At 32.8% G+C, this 26311-nt stretch overlaps 1 protein-coding gene across 2 annotated transcripts in view; it reads left to right on the top strand.

The window, feature by feature from the left end:
- LOC130896980 (alpha-N-acetylgalactosaminidase-like) overlaps positions 1-25845 on the top strand; it is a 41304-nt gene extending 15459 nt beyond the window's left edge. Inside the window, exons 7-10 of one of the 2 annotated variants that reach the window (XM_057805427.1) lie at positions 1425-1622; positions 4009-4173; positions 21800-21875; positions 25337-25845. In XM_057805427.1, coding sequence (XP_057661410.1) covers positions 1425-1622; positions 4009-4173; positions 21800-21875; positions 25337-25389 — 492 coding nt within the window. In that variant the 3' untranslated portion in view covers positions 25390-25845. The remainder of the gene's footprint in view (positions 1-1424; positions 1623-4008; positions 4174-21799; positions 21876-25336) is intronic. The other variant, XM_057805428.1, reaches the window with a different exon arrangement.
- Positions 25846-26311: the final 466 nt, after the last annotated feature.

The raw sequence follows: 26311 nt of genomic DNA, 5'->3' as shown, positions 1-26311 counted from the left end.
TGTATAAATATGAACATTTTTTTGATCAGAACTTTGCATGAAGCGAGTGAATTGAATTGAATTTATTTTTGTACGAGTTAGTCTTCTGTGATAATTCCTAAGATATCCATTCAAATTATATGGTGTGAAGATAATAATAGTGCTCTTTTGTAACTGATATATCTTATCTATAATAATTATAATGATTAATAGTGTGTCCATAACCAATTACTGCATTGTACGTGAGCATTTGTTCCAAGTGGGTATAGTCTGTTAACTGTAAAATAATGGAGTACTTTGAGAACTATAACCAGATATAATCTATTTTTATGTATGAGAGAGTAATAAAATGATTAAGCGTTCGTAATACATAGGTGCATCACTTCCTTTTGTAGACTTTAGTAGTTTTTTCTTATGAAATAAAATAACGAATATATTGAGTGTATATTTCCACCTAATTAACCTGCTTATAACTTCTATACAGCTGAAGGTAAAAAAGTGCGAAGTTTTATTCTTCCAAAAGGCATGTTAAGAACATTGTGTCATACTGGTTATATAGGTATTGGGTTTAAAACCTTGACTGTTGCTTAACGTTACGTTCATAAATAATAGTTTCAACTGTTATAACCAGTATTTACAATGAGTGGCTCAATCATTGCATCGGTAATTTTATCCAACTTCCACATTTTCTTTTCTTTGGTCGTATGATTCACTGCCTTTTCGTATTTAATTTTAGTTTTATTTTATTTCAGAAAGTTTTACTTAAGAATCGAGTTTATAATACCATCATATCTCAAGTATTTTAAGTACCGTATAGTTGTCAATATTTGTAAAGCATTTGTACAGATGCTGCACACTGCACCTTGCAGCCAAACTAAACTATTGAGAATACACAACTTCGACCTCCTCAGTAAATGGAAAAACCTACAATCATATTTAAGGTAAAATTTATTGGGAGAAGTTTCTTGGTCTTATAATAAAACAAAATTCTTAACCTTTATTGGCAAATAGATACCAACTTATTGGAAAAAAATCTTATGATACAATTATGTAATCTTATAATAATGGCTTTTGGCCTATGAAAACCTTTTTTTTTGTTCTGTTCAGTTTATGATTAGGTATTGGCTCAAGTAAATTAATGAAAATTTTTGTAAATATTGAGATTATTCTGAAACAATATTTAAAATGACAGTACTAAGTTCTATATTAGAAATTTGGTTTTATTACTCTCCCGTGCATAAAAATAGGCTATAGTCGATGCATCGAAAAATATCTAAATTACATATTCTTAAATCCTTAAAATAAAAGTAGGTCTGGACCACTCTTAGCATATTATAAATGACTAAAATCGCTTATTGTTTAGTCTCTTTTCCATTCCAACCATACGGTCAATAATTTCCTTATGCAATATATTTTATTTAACTACAAGTAAACAAATGTTTTAGCTCATCATTGGAAATTATGGCTTAAGTTTAGAACAATGCAAAGCTCAAATGGCAATATGGTCGATCATGGCTGCTCCTCTTATTATGTCTGTGGATCTACGGACGATTGATGCAGAATTTAGGGATATTATTCTTAACAAAGATGCCATTTCAGTAAACCAGGATCCATTAGGAATTATGGGACGATTAGTACTAACTGTAAGTTTTCGAAATAGATGAAAATATGTTTTGTGGAATGTAAAAAAATGATCTACAAAAAATTACTATTGATTATTAACTTTAATATTATTCTTCTTGCAAGATCTATGTGCAGTGAGGCCTTTCAGGTCCAAATTATAGCTTGTCTTATCATCCCCTGTAATACCCTAGTATATGTACAAGGGTTGTCTGGAAAACGATAGATAACAGCACTCGTTTTAGACATTTTCATTGAAATTTCAGCCATTTTGAAAACTTAGTTTCTGTTTGACAATCTTATAAATGAGTTATTGTAAATATTTTTCTGAGTATCGAGCTGTCACTCAATACTTGTTCCTTCGCAAATGGAAGAGCAGTTAGGCACTGTGTACGGAAACCATAATTTAAGACCGCAAAATCAGCGATATCAGCTTGATTGGCCAAAAGTGTTCGAGATGGTAAAAAACTGCAACTATCAGAGACATTATTGAACAAATTCAACAAATGGTACTGGACTATCGTTGGATTAAGGTTAAAGAGATAGAATAGGCTATCGACATATCAATAGAACAAATTTGCCATGTACTGAAAACTTATGCGAGTGTGCCACGTTGATCACTTTGGATCAAAAGCGCATTCCAAATGAAACTTTCCCTTTATTGATGTGATTAAAGCGAAGTGATTTTTGGTTGATTCTTGACCGTAAGTGAAACCAGAATCTACCACTATACCCCTGAAGTGAAAAAAACACTAAATTGAAGAAATGCGATCCTATTTGAATACAAGTGTTTTTTCAAAATAATAATGCACCATCCCACACTTCAGTGATGGCTATGGCTAAAATTCGCACTTCGAATTGGTTGATCATTCACCGTATTTACCAGATCTGATCACCACTGATTTTCTTCCTTTTTCTTAACTTTAAAGCTCCACTTACAGGAGAGAGATTTTTATAAGGACATTTTCATATACGTAAAGGAGCAGAAAGACTGTAACTGATATTTGGGAGAGTTTGAAAAGTTGCTGAATTAAATGTGTAGACTTAAAAAGAGTCTTTGATTAAAAAAATGAAAACCGTTATGAAAAAAGTACCATGATTGTTTTTTACATCGGAAGCTATATAGACAATCCTCGTAAAGGAGTCTATTCAGAAATACAGCACTTCTTGATAAATTTGATATATTATTTTATATCTTCTATATATTTATATCTGTTAATTTGTACCTGTTTCTTGCACAGTCCTACAGAAAACATAGAATTGAATAAGACAAAAATGTGATCAGTTTGAAGTAAAAGCAACTAGAAGAAAATCATTTTTTTATCTATTCCCAATTAAATACTGACTATATGACAAAAACAGAACATGAAACGATACGAAATAGAATATTTTAGAGCTGGGGTATTTAAATAAAAATAAAGAATACAAATAATAAATTCTTCCAAATATCTCTATATTAGAAAATATTCCAAATTTTATCAATAAGTTTTGCTTAACAATAATAACAGCAACAAATAATAATTAAATAGAGTGTTCGAAGTGACCACCATTACTCAATATACTGAGTTTATATCGTTACTCCAAGTTAGTTAAACTATTTAGGATATGGTTTTTATTAATTTCCTAAATTAATGCTTTTTTTCAATAATCTGAACATGCTGTTAACAATAATTATAAAAAAGTACTTAAGTCTTATAGACCTATATGTTAAGATGGACAGGGACAACTCTGAACCCGCTCCGACGAGTCACACTATTACTATAATTGACTGCTTTAATGCTATGTTGATTGTAGTAACCATCGTAGATCTTGACAATAGATCCAAACCATATCACTCAAATTAATATTGGAGATGAAATTTAGTTTTATGGTTATAATTCTAAAATATAAATTCAAATTTTTCAATGGAAAACCAGTGACTCATCTCAAAATTTATCATCGAGGTCATAGCTTTTGTTTGTTTCGATTGTTAATGGAAAATCAGTTTACGTTTAAAAAGAATAAAACTATGGAGTCCGAATGTTACAAGGAGTCAATAGAACTAGAAACTATGTGCAGAAGAAGAGGCCTGAAAAATAGGCCAAGCAACAAGCCGTGTTACAAACTGATTTGGATTGGAGAGCTTTTGGCCGTTAAAAGTCTTCTTTTCTGTCCATACCCGCCTTACTTATCAGATTTAGTACCACCCTGAAATTAAGAAAGCTACGACAGAGCATATGATTCCGGAAGAAGTCTTCTAGAAATGCTTTCAGTCATAGATTTGTATTTGGGCCAACAGCATTACATAGTCATGAGCAGTACGGATTAATTAAAATTTTATATAACATTTTTACTTTGTTGTTAATAAAATAATCGACCTAATTTTTTATCATACCTTTTTTGTTGATCTATCTAATGTTCAACTTTTAGCGAAATAAAATAAATATTTGGACCAAGCCTCTTCAACCAAGAGAAGATGGTCAACAACCTTATGCAATCGCTCTAATGAGTAATAGAACCGATGGATATCCGTATAAAATTGGTTTCACTTTAACTGAACTCAATATAACAAATCCGAATGGATTTCAAATGAAGGTAAGATTTTGCTTTAATTTTTACTTGATAAATTAATCTTAGTAACAATAATTTCACGACGTACTGGTTTGTATACAATTATTAAATTTGATCCTATTTACTATATTACTACGAGTATATTACATCGAATGAGTTATACTTTACTATTCTCCGAATATAAATATACATATTTCCGGTGTAAATAGGAGTGGGACTGGCTTTTCTTCAAAAACTTTATGCAAAACGTATTGAAGTCTGGTGTACAAGCTCAAATCGGTACTAATTCGACGTACTATTACTAAAATTATATGGAATAGATGTTTCTATTCAATAGTACACAGAAATGCTTAAAATTGAGCAAAAATATTTATCAAGGCAACTGCAATTTTTTTGTATTCTGAAGTGAAGAATTTTCTAAAGTGCTTAGATTATACCATAATTTTGTTAGATTTTTCAATCCACTTAGAATAACTTAAATTTATTGACATATGGCTGGTTTATGTTTGAATTCTAAGCTGACCCAGGCGTCTTTTTAATGAATTTTAAAAAATAAGGTTCATGGCACAATGGCTAGATATCTTGATATATTAAGTTCGAGCTCAAGCTCATCCGATGATGAAAAGATTATTGTTCAAAGACGAAAAATATACCTACATAGAAAAAACTATTTTGAAACATACGAAGACTTGGATTTTATTCTACAGAATTTGCGATTTTTGGCTACAGGGAGTATGTCGATAACTGTCGATTTTGTAGGCGTCGCAAAATCTTTTGCAAGTCGAATAATGCAGAGAGTATATGAAGCAGCTGATATATGATAAGTTGTTCTTCTTTTTCAAAATTGGTACTAGAACTACGAAAAAAATTTCAATTGAAATTTTAAATTTTAATCCTCACGATTATAGATCTAAAGATAATTGTTGCATCAAATTAAAAATTGAACTGAACAATTAAATTGGCAAATAATAAAACACAATAGCACGCTGCCAAATATCAATCCAAAATAATGTTACCTACAAAATGAAACACATTTCTACGTTTCATTTTGTTTCTTCTTCTAATAAGACATATTGGAAAGGAACAGGGTATTGTCCGTAGTACCTGTCAAAAACTCAAAAATACATCCAGTTATTACTTACCTTCTTTTAACGTCTTAAAGGAGCCTTTACTTAAGAGACCGTAACAAATCGTTTATGGAACCATTTCGATCAGACAACTAAGTTGAAGGGTACTTTAATCTAAGAACCTTTAGTCATATCTGACTTATAAAACCAGCCGTTAGCTTAAATGTGTTTTTAATTCAAACTTAAAGTCGGAAATGTTTCACTTGAGCACATTAAAGTCTCTTTTAGCTCACACCGCTGATATAAGTTTTGTTTGAATTCTAAGCTAACCCAAGCTTTAATAAGTTTTGAACAATTAAAGTTTTATGGAAGAATGGCTAGATATCGTGCTTTATTAAGTTCGAGCACAAGACCATCCGAAGAGAAAAATATTATTGTCCGATGACGAAAAACATATAGACATATTTGCAAATATACGAAGACTTGGATTTTTTTAAAAAATATCATATAACGAAGCCCACATTTACGACATTATTGAATCAAATTCGAGATGAAATAGAACTACTTATAAATAAGTAAAACACCAAAATATAGTGTAGTATAACCTGTTATACAACTTCTACCGACTCTTAGATACAGGAACCATGTTGATAAATGCTAAAGATTTTGTTGGTGTCGAATAGTGAGGAAAGGATGTGAAGCAGTGGCACGATTGAGCTCGACGTATATCAAAATGCCCCACACTTCAAGTTTCATTTTGTTCCTTTTTCTAATGACGTATATTGGAAAAGGGCAGATAATTTTCCGTGGTACCTGTCAAAAACTTTGAAAATACAGCCAGGCTTGTCACTTACTTTAATAACTAAGTTACAAAGCACTTTAATCTAATGGAACACTCAGTTAAAGTGTCAGTTAGGGTGGGATTGTGAAACCAACCGTTACTCGCTTTCGAGGCAATGTGCGCAAACTAACCGAATTGGATCTTTTTATTCACTGAATTTCCCCCTCTTTCAGGATCTTTTTAAGAAATTCAAAAATATTTATAGCTCACCTGCTATTATCGAAAAATCTAAGACTATTTTTTGAAGTTGTCTAATCGATTCTTCACGCACAATGATGTATCATATATCTCATTCCGGATCGAATGAGCTATACTCTATTTGGCAAGAGCATAGAGTAATAAATGCTCATCATAAATGCAAAACCCTCAAATTTTTAGTTACGTCCAAAATTTAAATATGCCAATGATAAATAAGTAACTGGACAGAGATATATTTTTCCCATAATTGACCGCACTAAAATGTAAGCGGTTACCTAGATAAACCGAATGGTCATCCTTTTCTTTCCAAAATTGAAGGATATCTTTATTTCTCTCTCTATTTAAATACTTTCACACCAACCTCTGAATTTTCCCAAAAGTAAGAAGACCCTTACCATCATACCCGTTGCAATTGGCTCGTTTTCAAATTAACCTGTATATACTATAAAGAGCGTGAAATATTTACCTGTCAACATCATTCCTTTCTCAAAATACTCTAAAGGAATTGTTTTGGCCGATAAGTAAACATAGTTGGAAATTTGAAGTTAATACAATAAATTTCTTAGAAAATAAATGTTGGATTCATTTGCTAAGGTTTAATAAAATAAAATAATAAATTGTTCTTAAATGTGACTACGGCTATGGTGAACAGGAGAGGGATTGATTTATTACTCTACACTCTTCCCGAATGGAGTATAGTTTATTAATTTGGAATGTCCTTTTTTAATTCTTTAAACGAAAATGGTTTTGTCATTGAAACAGCGTATCGAAGTTTTAATATTCTTGGGATATGGAAATAGAACGTAAAGTAGAAATGGAATGTGTACTTTATTTATATAAATAAGATACACTGAAGGACTTGATGATAAGCGGCCAGAGACATAAATTAGATGAATTTTAAAAATTCGTTTTAGCCTTTTCCTTGCAGGAAGAGTCCGATTTCCCAAGGGATTCATTAACTAGTAATAATGCTACAATTGCCATGTTTTTTGAAACAGAGTTATAAGTTATATCTTGTCTGACAGCTTTTGGACAATGACTACGACAAACTTGATGTTGTGACAAAAATGATGGATATACTCAGTAAAATATACTTTTATCGGATAAAGTTATTTTTTAATTAAATGTAAATATGTGGCCAAGTATCATGAACAGATTATTAACAGATTATTTTTAAGGAAAATCATCTAAGCACCAGTTAGACTTTATAAGAGTTGAATTAGTTCTGTCTCCCAACGATGTAGCCACCAAGACTTCACGATATTGTATTACTTTCTTCTTTAGAACTATCTTAAAAGCAAGGCTTATTAAAATAGGTCGACTTTTAATTTATTTTAGTTGGTTAGTATTTTCGAATATTTAAGAGAGCTCTTATTATTGTCAATTTGACAACGCGTGAGCGTATCTACTAATGCTGTAAGCTAAATTTTTAAAGACCTCACGGCGTCCGTCGAAATTTGGGTGTGCATTCGTCTAAGCTTATTGTTCCCTCCTTTGCACCAAAAAACATTGTCACTTAGCTTTAACATCTATTGTATCGTCTAATTTTAAAGATTTTTAATAAAATCATAGAAGCACAATTTTTCTTAGCAATAATTTAAACAATAAATTACTATAATTTAAGAAAAACCTGAAGAAAAAATCAACATTCGTTGTTTGTCGGAACTTTCTTTCCCTTTATTATGAAAATATTGTAAGAATATGTAAAATATAAAATATCTACCACTAACAGTAATCCGAGCTCTTGATTTGTAACATAAAACATGAAAATAAGTTAATGAAACGGAAAGCAAAACTCTCAAGTATTACTGCATTGCAAACTGTTCTCAAATATCTTGTTTCGTCTATAAATATATTTAAGACAGGGCAAAAATCCATGAAGGACCGCTGTTAGTCAAGTGCTCAATAAGTAGTAAAATACAAGTGGAAGCTCATCGGAGTTAAAAACTTCATAATGGAAGTGCTTTCTTTTTCAATAACTTTACGACAAATCAAGAGTCATTTAATTAATTATGAAACTATTAACTAGCAAGTTTCAGCACCTGTTTTATGAGATGGCTGTGGTTTGCACAATAAGATGTCCTTTTCGAAACATCCGAGTATATCGAATAAAAGCTAATCAAATCGCTAATACCGCAATTCCAGTGGTTTCATCTATTTGAGAAAAAAAAATGAATTGGGTTAGATTGGAGACACTCAACCAAAAACGACATCATTTAAAATTGGTTTACGATCAAAAATTTCAACAAGAAAATTGTTTGACAGTGATATGTGGCCACCTGGAGTATCAAATGGTCTGTGGAATCTTTACGGTCCCGAGAAGCCCCACCACCACCTCCAGAAGTTACTCAAGTGTCTGTGCAGCTGAATCAAACGATGCATCCTACAAGTACATATGCGTGTCCAGAAATAATATCCATCATATCTGACAAACAGGCTTTATCGTTATGCAAATCAAACAGCTTTTCCTGTGATAGATCATTTTAGTTAAAAAAGATTCGCACAATGACTGTAACATTTCGCTGGATCCGATGACTCCTCCCACAGTCCGATTAACACAGAAGTCCTCTAGTAAAGGCAATTGTTACATTATGTCTAGACTAAGAGAACCGGCTATCTTATTGTCTCTCAAGTTATTCCTCGCCTATCTACAGGACCAACCAACATCTGTGTACTTTGATGGTTATACTTCCTTGAGTGTAAAGTTGTTTTTAGCATCAAAGGGTCTACCCGTTGATCCCACAGGCAATTTACTATCAATTTCATGTCTATTCTGGTATAAGCTCAGCCGATGTGGATGATGATGTATCTAGATGATGTATCTACCTACAGAACTTACATCACCACGGAACGGAGAATTCATCAGTAACAAATTAGAGAGAGTAACAGCCGCTAGTTTACTGCCAATTCTTCTCGGAAAAATTTTGAGTTAATAGAACGTGTCTAGGGGAATTAGAATCCTCACTTAATTTCAAGAACTGTAAATGGTGAATGGTTCTACTTGATATTCAATCTATAGTAACAAAACGGACGAGCTGTATTTGTTTTTGGAGGAATTGGGGTTCCCGCAGATAGTTGTTATTACTGAACAGTGGTTACATGAAAATGAGCCGTTTTTTATTGACAAATATAGAGTTATCAGCAGATATGATAGGAGTAATTCAGCTCACGTCGGAACCCTAATTTTTTCAACATGAGAGGATTTCTCGGCTGTAATAAAATACAATTTTTTACTAGTAGAAAATACTTTTAAGTTTTCCATAACAAAACCAAAGATTTATACATTATCTGTATTTATAGACCACATAAATCTAGTATTCATATCTTTTTCGAGAAGTTTCTACATTTGATCGACGCTCTGCATACTGAGAGCAGAAAAGTTGTGCGGTGATTTCAACGTTAACCATTTAGCTGTATTCACCGAATTTGTAATACCTAATAAATCTCTTAAGAAATACACTCAGTTGGTGAGGATTCACTCTAAACAAAACTTCATCAAATTTCACAACTTATGACTAGCAAATGATAGGATTTATCTTTCTGACGATATTGATTCGAACTTTCACGACAAAATTATCAGGTGCTCCAAAGCAGCATTTCCTCTTCGCCCTCGTAAAACCAAAGATCGTAAATCGTGGACTACAAAAGGAACACGTACTTCATTCAAGAATATGAGATCACTCTTGTATATAAAAAAGTTCACAGATAATCCTCACATAATATAATTAATTATATTAATAGCTATATATCATTGTATCGGAAAATTATCAAAATTATGACGCGAAAGAAACTTGGTCTGATTTGAGAAACAAATCGCATTCAACAAACATTATCGATCTCGACATCACTGACAGTCTCTTTCTCAGACCCGTAAATAGATCTGAGATAGAGCAAACCATACTCAGCATCTAAAACAAGACATCCTACGGCAACGATGAATTATCAGCTAAATTATTTTTGGGTTTTCCGGAAGTAATGATTGACGCTTTATGTTCGCTAATAAACGAATCCTTTGAAAAGGGGCTTTACCCGAGCTGTCTAAAACAGCTATAATAGTTCCTCTGGACAAGGGCGGCGTGAAAAATAACACTAAGAATTAACGACCAATCACATTATTACCAATCCTATCGAAGATAATTGAACGACTAATGAAAAGTCGTCTATTACCCTTTTATTTAAAACATAAAATTCCTGACGCTATGTTTTCTGTCCTTAACGAAAAATATACTTCACTTAACAATAAATTTTATACGGCTCCGGTTTTTTGTAATTTCGCTAAAGCCTTCGAGCTAATGGTAAAGTTTCAAGTGCCTGAGGGTTCAGTTTTGGGACCAGTTCTTTTTTGACTTTCATCAATGATCTCACAGACCTACGTGTCAATGGTCAATTCATTTTATTTGTGGATGACACCAGTGTATCCTGGAGTGGTCCAGATATAAAAGCTCTACATTCGACCATGGGCAATGATCTCATAACTATTTAAATTCGAACAAATTTTTTGCTCTACATATTGACGGTGCCCTTCAATGTTCTGTAAATATAGAAGACCTGATAAAAAAAATTAACCTCTACTTGCTTTGCTATTAAATCTAGCTTCAAATTACAGAAAAGAGCTTTTCGTTATATTTGTGGTTTGAGTAGTAGAACACATTGCGAATTCTATTTTAAAAAACACAAAAATCTACTCTGTTCATTTTAGAATCTGTTTAGTTCGCTAACTAGATCCTACTGGAAGAAAGAAGCTTGTCATTTACTTGACTATACCTAATTCTGATCTGGTGAAAAATTCTATTATCTTTAGTGCGAGAAAACTATTCAATCAAACTTTTGAAAGTTTCGAGGAGAAAATGCTTGCTTCTTCAATGATCCTGACTTTAGCTACAGATCCATGGTGGAAGTAATAAATTGAGCTAAAAGCAAATAGTTCACTGACGAGGGAAATTCAACATTGAATGATGTCTCGATGAAAATAAGAAAAATCGTACGACCACTAGGCAGTTGATATTCTGATTGATCGGCTGAGATCGCACCAATTCCGAAGCTCATCGTAAAAGGTTTCTACTCATCGAGCGCCGTAAGCCGGCACGCACGCGACTCACAAAAAGACCACATCCACCGTCATTAAACTACCTGCATTTCAATAATTGGGGACCGCAGCCGCTGTTCAAAGGTGGCCACGGACCCTCTAGGAAGAGCAGGCGGACCACACGTTAGGAAGCCTTGCATTACGAGATAAGAAAAATCTGCGTATCCGGCAAGCCCACATTACAAAGTATAGTTAAAGCTCTAATCAAATTGTTATTTTCATAAAACTGCTCAGCTGTCGACCGTGAACGTAGCCTTAGCATTTACATACATACATATTTACAAACGCTGCTAAATAGCTGATTTCTGTAGTGTTATCACAGTCCAGTGATAATTTTTTTAGAGCAACGCTGATAGATGACATGAACATTCCGTATTTGTCACACTACAAAATAATGCAAAGTGTAGGAGCTGCGCTGTAGAGTTACAATGAATTGCCTCTATGCGTTCTATGTCAACCAATTTTGTGAAAATAATTTTTCTTCAGAAATTACTCGCCGTCCATTGTTTTACTGATTTCACAATATTAAACTATGTCCAAGTGTAAATTTGATTAAAAAATCATGAAGTATTGGTTTTAAAACTGAATCCCTTTAAGATATAGTTACTACTAGAATCAGAAAAAAAATATTTAATTTTGAGAAGAATTTTGCCACTTTTGCTCAAATGGGCATGTCTCAAGAGAAATGCAGATTTTGGAGTAGTTAAAATGTTAAAACATCAAAGGACTTCACATTCGCCAAAAACATTCGAGTAGGAATATCTTCGATACGAATAATTGTTCCTTCTTTCATAAAAATTCAGTAACTGTTAATTCTTAAGAATTCGTGAAAAAGCGTGATTTTTTTCAACCACTGGTACAGCATTTTGCAACAGAGGATGAATGTTTTGTCATACACACCACTGGTTAAAAGAATGATTTTCAAGGAATGGGTAACATACCTGCTATGAATACGTATGCATGTTTTCTTATTTCTGCACATAGTGCTAGTTGAAAATCATAATTTATATTGTTTGAACTGGTAAATGAGAGGAATTAACTAAATTTGTTGTATTCATAGTCAAAGTCGAACAAAATATCTACTAAATTCCATAAACAATCGGTTAATAGCATTACGCTGTATTCAAAATTTGAAAAAATTCGGATAATAATTGATTACCTAATGTACTTATAAACATTATTTAATGTTACTGGTCATCTCAACAAATGTCAGTTGTAAATGGTAAACTATTTTGACTAGTGCGCCAAACGTTAAGGTATTTTAAAGTCACTTTGAATAATGACATATTTCATATTTTCAGTTTAAAATTTATTCATTCTAGTTACCTACACCTGTGCTTTATCAATTTTGTCAAAGCTTTCGATAACGTAAAACACGAAAAATTTATGGAGGTTCTTAGAAATAGTGGTATTGGCGGAAAAGATATCTGTATTATCCGTATAAAAGTAGGAATTCTTCTCAGCGGAGAAATTGCTGTCAAAGTGCGACAGAGTTGCAATCTGTCACCTCTCCTATCCAATATTTACCCCGAAAAAATATTTAAAAAAACTCTGGTAGAACTATCAGTTGGCATCAAGATCAGAGATACAATCATCATTATATATGCCGACGGAACAGTAATTATAGCAAATAACAATGAAGAGCTGCCAAAAATTCTGCAAAGAAGAATATGGACTCTTCTTGAATATATAAAAAAAATATGATTATTAGCAAAAGTAAAAAACCTCCAATGCGTCTAAAGATAGACGGTCGAGACATAGATCGCGTAGATACATACATATATCTCGGATCCATACGCGAAATGGGACCAGAGATCAGGAATACGATAATGGATTGAAAGAGTTAGTGCTCAAGTTTTCAAGGAATGGGTAACATACCTGACGCTATATGTAAAAGATTATTCGAAAATCTGACCAGCCAGGTTTTAGGGTAGCGCCCACCATAATTATCCATGTCAAGCTCTTTATTTAAAGCTGCACATACTCCCAAATAATTATTAGTAATCGACTTATTCAATATACAGAATAGAAAGTGAAAAACCGACTAACCTCGTCCTAGTCGCTAAAAATGGTCTATTCTTATATTTTTGGGGTCGCTGAATACGAATATGATATTTATTTTTATCTAAAATTGGGGCTACATGGTCAAAATTGAGTTTTTAACTAAAAATGCGAAAAAAAAAAATATTTAGCTATTTCGCGTGTTTAACTCGCTGTATCTTTGCAACTAATCGTTATATTTATGCCGCTATGAGCATACCAGAAAACAGATTTTATAATTAACTAATAAAGTAAGAACGTAGGCCACGAAATATTCATGCATGCATGTGCGCGCCCGCTACGTTTGTCGCGCCGCGAGAGCGCTCAGCTTAAAATCGCTGTGTATTTTTTTCCACTGCATATTAAGGTCTGAAAATTTCCACAAAACTTCTTTGCATTTTAATTTTTAATATTATGATCAGAAAAAGGAAATTAAAAACTTCATCACTCAACTTTTGCATTCGTATGTAAAAAGTCACAGTACCGCATGAAACATTTTCCAAAATTTCCTGTTTGGTCGGAAAATACTTTGGAAAATTTGGACTGGCCTATATTCTTTCAAAATACGCTCTAGTATATGCATTAAATTTTCATCTAAATATAACGATTAGTTGCAAAGATACAGAGAGTTGAACACGCGAAATCGCTAAACATTTTTTTTCCGTTTTTTGGTTAAGAACTCGGTTTTGACCATGTAGCCCCAATTTTAGATAAAAATAAATATCATATTCGTATTCAGCGACTCCAAAAATATAAAGATAGTCCACTTTTAGTGACTAGGACGAAGTTGGTCGATGCATTAAAAAAATTGGGGGCGTCTCCTCTAATACGCTCGTATGCGTATTTGGCTGGCAAATATTGTAGCAAAAACTATTACACCTAATATTTCATTCTTACAAGAATAAGAATAAATGTATGTTGAAAATAAAACTGTTATTTATAAACAAACCTAATTTTTGCTTTTATTGGAACCAAATCATTTGTTCGATTTTACACAATTTCATATATTTCATAAATGAAACAATTTTAAATTGGATAAGAATTCATATGCTGACGTTGTTTTAGATCAGTTAAAGTTGGTATACTCTTGTAATCGTGAATATCTTTGAATTCACTTATAGTCACAAACAATATAAAGTAGGGAATTTTTCACCGGCAAACAATATTACTTTACATATCAAAGAACTACGACTATAGTTAAGCAAATTTAGTGCATTGCAATGTTTACAAAGGTACTTTAAATTCAATGATAATTAAGATAACCTTTAGCTTTACAAGAGAAATGCTAAATAGCTTTTATATTTGATCTTATAGAAAAATAAACATTTCCATTTACTAGCTTTTAGAGGTAGTAATGCAGCAATTTTGAGATACTAATTTTTATAATACATTAAAATTGATAATAACACAATAATAACAATTATGATTATGATATCTATCATACATCAGGTGCAGTTTTCTATATAACACTCAATTTTGTTCCAACACCCAAAGTGTGCAAATATAGCAACTTAATTGTCAATAGTGCCCTGATGATATTGTATTTCGATCGTTGGTTTATAGATGACCATTATTGATATTCTGCTATGAATACGTATGCATGTTTCCTTATTTCTGCACATAGTGCTAGTTGAAAATCATAATTTATATTGTTTGAACTGGTAAATGAGAGGAATTAACTAAATTTGTTGTATTCATAGTCAAAGTCGAACAAAATATCTACTAAATTCCATAAACAATCGGTTAATAGCATTACGCTGTATTCAAAATTTGAATAAATTCGGATAATAATTGATTACCTAATGTACTTATAAACATTATTTAATGTTACTGGTCATCTCAACAAATGTCAGTTGTAAATGGTAAACTATTTTGACTAGTGCGCCAAACGTTAAGGTATTTTAAAGTCACTTTGAATAATGACATATTTCATATTTTCAGTTTAAAATTTATTCATTCTAGTTCATATTCTCCCGTGTGGGGCTGCTAGTCCTCCATCCGGCGCTTCCCCAGGTGGCGGATAGAGAAATGCCTCTTAGATATAGGTGGTACTGGGAAAAGAAAATACCCAGCGTGGACCAAAACTAGCACTGACGAGGGGAAACAGCAGCGTCAGTACTCATATAGGGCGGAAGAAAAATTATTCTGGTACGGCTCATATTTAGAGACAGGCGAAACCAGAACGTCTCAATCGGCTACAACACTGCGATGAGGAAGACAAGGGGAAAACTCCTCATAATAAATCCTGAGTATAGTTAACACGACAGAAAACAGTACAGAAACGGCCCTTCAATAGGCAGAAGGTGCGAAGAATCCTTGGGCGGATCAAAATTGGCACATGGAATGTGCGAAACATGTATAGAATAGGGGCGTAAGTGAAACTCATTGGACTGGCAATGGACAGTGTTCAGTAAAAAATTATGCAATGGCACCACACAACACACATATGGAGTTGGAATAATTGTAGCTGCAAATATTACACCAACAGTTACATTCAGTACTCCTCTCTGACAGAATGTTGATGACGCAATTGAAAGCATATCCATTGGATTGAAATAGAATCCAAGTATACATATCAAGGCTGATTAGGATGACTTAATCATCGAAGAGTTCTACGTACAACCAGAGTCACTGATTAAACTGAATAAGAAGAGTGAAGTGACTTTGATAATAGGAGACTTAAATGCAAATAGGGGACTCAGGCGAATACCTTGCTTTGCTGGAGATTTTTGACGGGAATCAGAAATGAAAAGGGAAGACCGACTAGTACGCTTTTGTCAGGAACAAGAGCTGGTGTTGAGTAACACTTTTGTCAAGCTTCCTCCGCGTAGTGTCTAAATATGGAAATCCCCAGCAGATTCACCGGTAACTCTTGTAAGAAACCAAATTGATGTCATCATGATAGAAACGCTATCAAATCAGCGAATGCCTATCCTGGGGCAGACGTTCATTCCGATTATAACCCACTGGTATACAAAGTGGAAATGAAACTAAAAATAGACTTAACAATACCAAAAAAAAAATATCAAAAACCTTCATAAACCTAATTAAAAATAACAAGTACAATTATTCTCAAGCACATGTATAAGAGACATAAACAGATGTTCAAAAAATGAAATTAGCAAGTGGGAGAAAATTAAAGATGCTATAAAAGAAACATGCACGACGTGTTTAAAGCAAAATAGTATGAAGAAGAAGGAATGGATGAGAAATCAAATCCTTGACATAATGAAAGGAAGAAGGAATTACAAAAACAAATATCAAGAAATTCATAATAACACAAGAAGAAAAATAAGAGTGGGAAGGGAAACTGGCTGTCGATGAAGTGCAACAGAAACGAACAATGTGAAAGACTACAATTTCATCCACAAGAAGATTAGGGAATTTACAACTAAAAAGAAATCAAATGGCATATATTGAGGCTTGTTGGACGCCGATAGAAACCTAATATCCGAAAACTCAAAGCTTATACAGATATGGAAGACTTACACAGAACAACTTTTTGATGATAAACGTACAAGTAAACACGATGATGACGTCTCTGGGCCTCCAATCCGAGGTAGAGGCATACGGTCCTTAAAGCATGACAAAAAACCGGGTCCTGACAACATACTGGGTGAAACATTGAAATTAATGTGCGAAATAGAAAATCGGTCTCTTGATATTTTGACTACCCTTTTCAACACCATCTATGAAAAAAGATTCCTGAAGGCTTCCTACCTTTATCGCTATCCGTAAAAAACCAGATGCGAAGAACTGTGAACAATACCGCTTAATAAGTTTGAAAAACTACATAACGAAGGTTTTCACCAAAATTATACAAAATCGAATAAATGCTAAATATGAAACGAACATCTCTGAAACGCAGTCTGGTTTTCGCAACGCCCTAGGTACAAGAGCCCTAGCCATCTTTAACCTACAGGTTCTTATCCAAAGATGCAAAGATATGAACCAAGACATACACCTGTGCTTTATCAATTTTGTCAAAGCTTTCGATAACGTAAACACGAAAAATTTATGGAGGTTCTTAGAAATAGTGGTATTGGCGGAAAAGATATCTGTATTATCCGTATAAAAGTAGGAATTCTTCTCAGCGGAGAAATTGCTGTCAAAGTGCGACAGAGTTGCAATCTGTCACCTCTCCTATACAATATTTACCCCGAAAAAATATTTAAAAAAACTCTGGTAGAACTATCAGTTGGCATCAAGATCAGAGATACAATCATCATTATATATGCCGACGGAACAGTAATTATAGCAAATAACAATGAAGAGCTGCCAAAAATTCTGCAAAGAAGAATATGGACTCTTCTTGAATATATAAAAAAAATATGATTATTAGCAAAAGTAAAAAACCTCCAATGCGTCTAAAGATAGACGGTCGAGACATAGATCGCGTAGATACATACATATATCTCGGATCCATACGCGAAATGGGACCAGAGATCAGAAATACGATAATGGATTGAAAGAGTTAGTGCTACGTTTAACAGCATAGAGAAACTATATATCAGCAAATATATTTCTTTACTACTAAAACTAGTCAAGTGCTACATATTTTTTTTTTTTATCGTGTAGAGGTTTGGAACACAACCGAGGCTACTTTAAAACGACTGAAATCTTTCGAAATGTGAATATATCGACGTATTTTGAAAATATCCTGGTCCGAACATATCAACAACATGGAAGTTATGCAGAGACTAAGGAAAGAGAAGTTGTCTTTTCAGCAAAAAAGCGGAAACTGGAATATTTTGGCCACATACTAGGACATGACAAATACCGTCTTTTGCAGTTAATTGTTAAAGGCAAAGTGGATAGTAAGAGGGAACCAGGAAAGGGACGGTATTCATGGTTGCACAATCTACGCCATTCATTTGGAGTGTCAAATGTTGATCAGCTTAGAAACGCAGTAAACAAGGAAAGAAGAGCCTATTAGTAACCAACGTTCGCAATGGATAAGGCAATGGAAGAATAGAAGAGTTCATATTCTGATAGAAATTGATTTGATTAGTACTTTTCACATTCATGTTTTGGGAATATTTATAACCTATAGTTTTCTACAGAGCATGTGATCTGATTTATTTAACTGTAGTAAAATATTAAATCTGTCATTTCACGTAGGTTTTTTATGTATTGTGGGAATTGTGACTGTTATATGATATTCCTCCTTTCATAATGTATTCAACTTTTGCCTTAAGGGGTTCATGTAATAAGCGCTCGTTAATGTCGATTTTATATAGGCCCACAGTTCGATCTTATAATATTTCAGCCACATCTGCGAGAGAAATCAAATACTTGAGGTATATGGCAACTAAGGCTCCGTTTTCCGACGCTACGATGTCACTCTCGAGGTCTATAAAGTTCATCTTCTTCTTTCTTTAATGTAATTTTTCCTCGTATCCTCTGTCGTTTAATTATCATAGAGGTTGTCGCTTCATCTCTTGCGGGGTCTTCCAGCGCTTCAACGCCCTATGGGCGACTTGTGTCTAGCTATTTTGACCGTTCTGTCGTCATTCATTCGATCTATATGTTCGTTCCACTCTCTCTTCCCAATATCCATTCGTTTGCGTTGTTAATCTTACATGTTCTTCTAATGTCCTCGCTTCTCTACCTGCCAAAAAGTGTTTTTCCATCAATCCTGCGCACTATTTTCATTTCCGTGGCCTCTAATTTTCTCTTTGTGTTCGATGTGTCTGGTTTGGTTTCCGCTGTGTATGTTAAAATAGGACGGATGACAGTCTTGTATATTTGGATTTGGTCTCGATTCCGATATATTTGTTACGGAAGATTGTATCATTCAGGTGAGCTGAGGTTCGTTCTGCTTTTGCAGCTTGGTTTCTTACCTCCGCTTCGATATCACCGTATCCTGATATTAATCTATGCCTAGATATTTAAATTTCACCCCTTATTGTATAATTTCATCATCTACAACCAGTTTGCATAGGATGGTATTATTCAGGTGGTCATGCATTTCGTTTTTGGTGCGGATATCTTCATTTTTAAACTTTTTGCCGTTGTATTGAATTTGAATAGTAATCTCTGTAGGTCATCTTCGTTTTTTGTAACCAGAACAGCATCATCGGCATAGAATAGAATCTTCAAAGTCGTCAAGATCGTCCATAACGATGTTGAACAATACGGGGCTGAGATAATCTCCTTGTCGAATGCCATTGTTTATAGGAATTTCTTCGGTAGTTATGCCAAAGATTTTGGCCTGTACTTTGTTTTTCTGGTAAATGTTTTCGATGGTTTTTATGATGTTATATGCGATTTGCCTATTGACCTAACCGCTCTCTCCTGTTTTATCCTGTCAAACGCCTTTTTCAGATCTATGAAATACATGAACGGGGCCATAAAAAATCTCTACTCTTCGACACTTCCAACACTTGCATCTATGTTAGAGTTATTTCGAAGGTATGGTAACTAAAAATGTTAGTTTTGTTCGACAACGGTAAAGGTTCGCCCTATATAAAATTGTCTCTACGTTCACCAGACGTCGCAGGAAAGATTTTCGAGGAATTGATTCAGAAGAAGGATGAATTGTAGTATAATTAGTACAATTTTGGAGACTCTTTCATTTACAAGCATGCGCGGGTCGTGTATAAAGGTAGCGCTCACTATTACCACTTATTTGATCGCTTCATTATGTATGAGAAAACTACAGGGAACAAAAATGAAGAAGTTTAATGGGAGAGCAGCTTTTGAATTTTATTTATGATGCACTTTGTCCTACCAAATGATGTATTAGGAGATATAAGTACTCACTTGTAAGTACTTCCGAATCGACTACGTATTTTTGTTATAGATGAACACATAGAAAATGCAGGCTCCATGAATACGATTAACTCAAACCAACCTGCGGAAACTGGGAGTTTGATTTATTAGGGTTTACTAAAAAGGTCAGAATATACGTATAGTTCGCATCATATGAAGATCTGTAATGTTCTTGGTTGCCTCTATGGTCCGAGAGTTCGCCGAGCATACCTTTCTTTACAATCAACGTTGGTTTGAAAAACGACGACGCTGGCAGAATTAGAGAGGAGTCCCTCGAACGCCAAAAGAGTTCAACGAACGACAACTGGAAAGCAATGACGAATACACAAGGGAGGTACTGTTAGAAAAGAAGGAGTAATTACCAACACCAGCGATGAGTAGGAGCACCAGCAGAATTAAGTAATGCTAACGCGATCCTGTGGCATGGGGTACTTATAGCGAGAAGAAGTTTTTAGTTAATAGGAATCTTACACTAGACACCAATGTGAACTGGCCGTTGTCTTTTATTACCTTTATTACCTCTTCCACACAAAAAAAAGATTGCACAAAATGGTAAAGATTGGTAAAAATGATATACCAATGTCCTCCGTTTAGCAGCGCTTGTTATAATCTATTTGCATGTTTGACAATCTATCCATTATCCTTGTTAAAATATGTGCTAGTTATTCCTTCATTATGTTGGATTTGTAAGAGACCAAAGATTTCTAGCAATTCTGTAGTAGGTTATTGATATAAGACATAGCATTTAGATCAAACCAATTTTAGAATATATGTAGATGTTATAGCTTATGTACGTACATTTCTCTTTCCATTACATATAAATAATAATAAAACACTTTATACTGATGAATGCGATCACTATATATGGCCATAATAAATTAATTTTATTTACTCATATAAACTTCAACATATGTATGTATATAACGGAATCTGTGGAGTCGATTGATAGTTCATTAAAATATTACAATTTTAGTACCCTTATCTTGCGTTTTTCCGAGGACGTAATTTTATTCCACCGATGTGTGGGGGGGTGGTAAAGGAAAGCTTAACCCCAAATTTGTGAGGTTCCACCCTTTGTCCCCAGGCGGCCATCTTAATAAAAGGGGTGAAAAGCTATTTTGGACGATATCTCGCGAGCTATTATCCCTACAAAAAATTTGTTTAGACACAAATTGTGGCAAATCGCTTTGCCTACAATTTTGTTTATGACATTTTTTGCCATTAACCGCGAGTTTAAAAAGTTATGAGCAAAAAAGTGCAAAAATTGTGTCAACAATTTCTTTTTTCACCCAATAACTTTTTTTTTTGATTTTTCAATAAAATTGCCGCAGATCAATCTTTTAGATCGTTCTTTGAGGATATATTTTATATGTGGATTTTTTGAAATTCACTTATTCTTGTGGCTGTTAGAACGCTCCAAAAGTGCCGGTGAGGTAATTATTCTGCTGAATAATACAGAATCATCAATAATTTTTGACAGTGGCAAATTTATTACACTGACATGTGTACTAAAAAATTCATTTCTATATTGAGTTATTAGTTCATTATTGTCTCTATAAATATAAATATATCTGTATAAATAAATAATTTGGATAATTCATAAAGTGCTTCCTAATAGTTTCAATATATTTTTTTAATTTTCAGGATGTGTTTGAAAAAAACAATACACTTCCATTTATAACCGACGATGAAAAAATCTATTTAAGAATGAAACCAACTGGTAAGTTTGTACTCGTCTATATTTCTATCAGCACCTAATACTACATAGGAAATGCCTTAAAGTATGACATACATATATAAGCAAAGTGCAGATTTTATAGGAAAAAAGACAAAAAATGGATACATTAATTCTAATATGAGTGATACTAGACAGTATTTAAATAATATTTAAAATTGGAAGCACAATATAAACAAATATCAGCGCTTAATGTTTCATACAGGCTAGAATTCTGTAAGAGAACAAGTTTACTATATAGGACAGCAAAATTTCAATAATATTTAGACTGACATGATTAAATTTGATACTTCAGACCCTTTGTATTGAACATATGTTAGCAAAAATCAATTGATCTGTCATAAACTAAATTGCCGAAGTAATAATCAATTTTCAAAAATGAGCGAGTAATAAAATGATAAAGCATTCGTAATCCATCACTTCTTTTAGTAGACACCTTAAAATATTTTTTCAAGTTATACCTCGAGTATTTTCGTATGAAATAACATTTGTATAAATATAATGAATATATCGGGTGCACACTTACTTTTTCACCTAATTAACCTATTCGTAACTTCCAAACAACTGAAGGTAAAAGATTTAAATTTTTTCTAAAATGTTTCATTTTCCTACAAGATATGAAGAACATTGGTAATTTAAATAAAAGTGTTTAAACTTTGATTTTAAGCTACCTTACGTTTATAGGGAATAAGTAATTTTAAATAAAAACTCGCCAGTATAAGTAGAGCTACTTCTTACAAATTCAAATCAAATCAGAAGATGAACTGTTGCAGCCAGTATTATCCACATTTTATCTTCCTCTTTAATAGTATCATTAACTTTTTTCCCCTTTTTCAGGCTTACAGCTTTCAAATTGTCACTCATTTTAAAAATATTATTTTTTCTTGAAACTTGTCCCGTTATCTGTGCTCACACACGTTCAATCGGGTTTAGTTCGCAATAATATGGTGAAGATCTAACCCCCGTCATTTCATGATTTCCTGCAATTTCATATTTTGTGAATTTCTCTTTATGAAGGTTATACAAAAAATACAGTTCTTCTGTAGCCGGGATGAAACTTAATATCTTTTGTATTTTGCCAATTCTCTAAATCTTTTTTTAACCACTTGGTTAAGGCAAGTCTTTGGTGATAACCTGCGTAATCCATTACTATTATACTGTTCTAAGAAAGATCTATCATTGTTCGAATCATTCATTGAAAACATCAGCACTCATGTCCCCATGGTAGCCACCGGAACGAGTAGATTGAAAAGTCAATAAACCATCTTCAAGAAAACCATTTGAACTGCCGTTGTGTATTTTTATCAGTCTGCGCTCTTTCCTGTAGGTGAATTTAAACCTGTAGATAAATTATTGATAAAAGTTTTCATAGTGTGTTTCCACTTAGTTATCTTCTCGAACCGTCGGAAATTCCTTTCTAAAGAAGAACGCATGTAGTTTGAAGTGTTTATTACAAATGATTTTTCATTTTAAATTTTTCAACTGAAGCTTTAGGTGCTGTTTGGAACTCACCACATTTCTTTTTTTTTAATGTAGATTTCACAACACAAGCGTACCACTAACCAATTCCACTGTACCATCAATACCTCTACATAAATGTTTGTAAATGATTTAAAACAATTAAATATTAATGTTCCTCGATTAACTGTAAAGGGCCGATTTTTCTGCGTTTATGCGACCCTTCCAAATTTTGCATAAACACACTAGACTTCACAATATATTGCACAATGCTCTTTGCAGGTTGCAGAAAAACTAAACTGTTAAGAATACACAACTTGGACCTCCTTACTATATGGAAAAACCTAAAATCGTATTTTAGCTGAAATTTATCGGGAAGAGATTTTTGAATTGAAATAATACAAAATTCAATCTAGCTTTTATTGGCAAATAGGTGCTTATGGATGTAATCTTTAATACATAGAGATATACAATGTACATAGAGCTTTTGACCTATTCAAACCTTTTCTATTGTTCTGTACAGCTTACGGTTATAAAAGACCAAACGCTTTTATTAGCTCAGGTATATTTATGAAGATTTTAGAAAATATATGGATTTTTCTGTAATAATATTCAAAATGATCCTACTAAGTGAGTATGTTTTATTACTCTCTCGTTAATAAGAATATACTGAGTGTACTGGAAGAAAATTTTTAATAGAAAACGATAGCAACGTTTGTCCTGAGAGATTATTCAAAAAAATGATGTTAAGCAAAGGGCCCAAATATTAGAATTAACGAATTATTCCTAAGAATAAATCGTTAGTGGAAATCCGAAGACTAGTAATTGAGCACTAATTTATAACCTTAATTCCCCGACAGCAGACTCTTCCTCAGAAATAAAGGTATTCGGCATTAGTTAAAGTATTTAAATAACTGGTACTCAGGGTGAACAATTAATATTAAATTGGACGCCACCAGCTTTTTAACGAACCACGATAAAATGAATAAAAAAGGTGAAAAAGCTGGAAGCACCTTATGAATTAAGTTAATAAAGGAAACTAAACAAACTAAAATTATCCCGGACATGATTATCCAAATTAAAATTTATTGCTTAGAACAATAAACAAAGTTCTGGCAACAGATAAATTTATTGAAAAAATAAAAAATTCGCAGAAACTGCGTATCCAAAAGAGTACAACGAATGAAAGCAGTTATAAATCGAAAGCAACTCAGATTAATATGTATTAAAGCAGCCCCCAATTGAATTCCCAGAGTTGAGTGTAATTTATTTATTTATGGTGTACCGGTTGAGTCCTTTGGCTGTGGTTGAAACTCAAACCGAGCAGCTGTAGAACTGCAGTAAAAAAAATAAAATGAGGATGGGAACGGGAACACAGATGGAAATTATTAAAAATGAAACGAGTAGAAATAACAGATTTGAATAAAAGGAGATTAAGCTCTAAATTTAAAAAAAAAAAGTGAATTTTTATATTTCAAAATATAACCAAACAAGAATCTGTTCTATGTTATTCGACCTGTTAAAAATACGAATTTATACGAAAACTATCTTACAAAATTTGCTTGAAATTCATAAAGATATCGAGTGAACCCAATAAAAAAAGCAAAGAAAAACCTACTAGGGAATATAAAGAATGAAATCAGCACAAATTTACTAAAATTTACTTTCATTTAAAATGTAGATAGGTAGAGAAAGAAATAAAATACATTCCAAGGTTTTATTGAATTTCTCGAATAAAGTGGGGGGTAGATAATAAATTAGTTTTTTCAAAAACTCAGAAATTAGTCAGAAATGACTACTGTGCCACAATACTGAACAAAGTGATATTCAAAATGTAATGTAAAAAATGTAACAAGCCGAACGGCATGTTACAATCATCAAAATTAGAATATATACAAGATTTCAAGTTATTATTACTCATTGCGACGTTGCTCCCTATTTTTTAGCATTTTGACTGAACTAATAAGGTTATTTTCTTTTATTTTCAGGTGGTGCGCTGTTAGTATTTACTCCTATCGAAGAACAACTTATTGTAGTTTGAATAAAACATTATGTATATTTTGATTTATTCAATTCCGCAAATATTATATATATATATATATATATATATATATATATATATATATATATATATATATATATAAAATTGCTGTTTACTTAGTTTTTAGTCAATCATAATAATAATTTCATCGCTACTTATTTTACTACTATAACATGGATATGGTGACAGCACTGATTATTTATGTTAATATTTGCCTTTTTTAGTTTTCATCCAGTAGCTCCAATAGAATGATTTAACTAAAAGCTGAAAACACAAAAAGATGCATCTACTCTATCTTTTTGAGTAGGTTCCATATATGATACACAAATCAAGTGTATAGTGCTGTAGCTCAAAAAGTAGCCTTTTACTCTAAGATCCGACTTTTACCCATTTGATACCCAGATGAGACGTAGTTTTTACTAAATATTATTCATTAAAAAATATGCCTTATATAAATTGCCTATCGAATTTATTTTAATCCATTCTCTTTCCTCACCTTCATCCTTTTGATATCCGAATGAATCGTATCGTAATCAATCGTATTAACTTACCTGCAAAAAACTGTTCATGAAAAATTATTGTCAAGTTTTGAAATTTTATAATTCGATATTTGACAGAGGTATTATAGTATATTATTCACGAGTGTATAATGAAGGTGAAGTATTTTACTAGCTAGTGCTTTTGGCAATAAACCTCGTGATAAATAACCCATTATACTCGAGTATTATACTATATTTTATCCACGACTACTAAACATTTTTGTTGAAATTAAGTGCCACAATACGTGAACAAAGGAATGTTCGAAACAAAACGTAACATGCCGAATGGCAAATTAAACATATTGATCATATTAATTGAATTACCATAAACTGTCCTACTTCATTATGTATTTTTATCAATATTCAAATTTAATTTTTGTATA

This window comes from Diorhabda carinulata, chromosome 8 (genome assembly GCF_026250575.1).
Source record: "Diorhabda carinulata isolate Delta chromosome 8, icDioCari1.1, whole genome shotgun sequence".
NCBI classification, from domain to species: Eukaryota; Metazoa; Arthropoda; class Insecta; order Coleoptera; family Chrysomelidae; genus Diorhabda; species Diorhabda carinulata.
The sequence above is the reverse complement of the archived record's forward strand: the minus strand, read 5'-3'. Positions and strand labels throughout refer to the sequence as shown.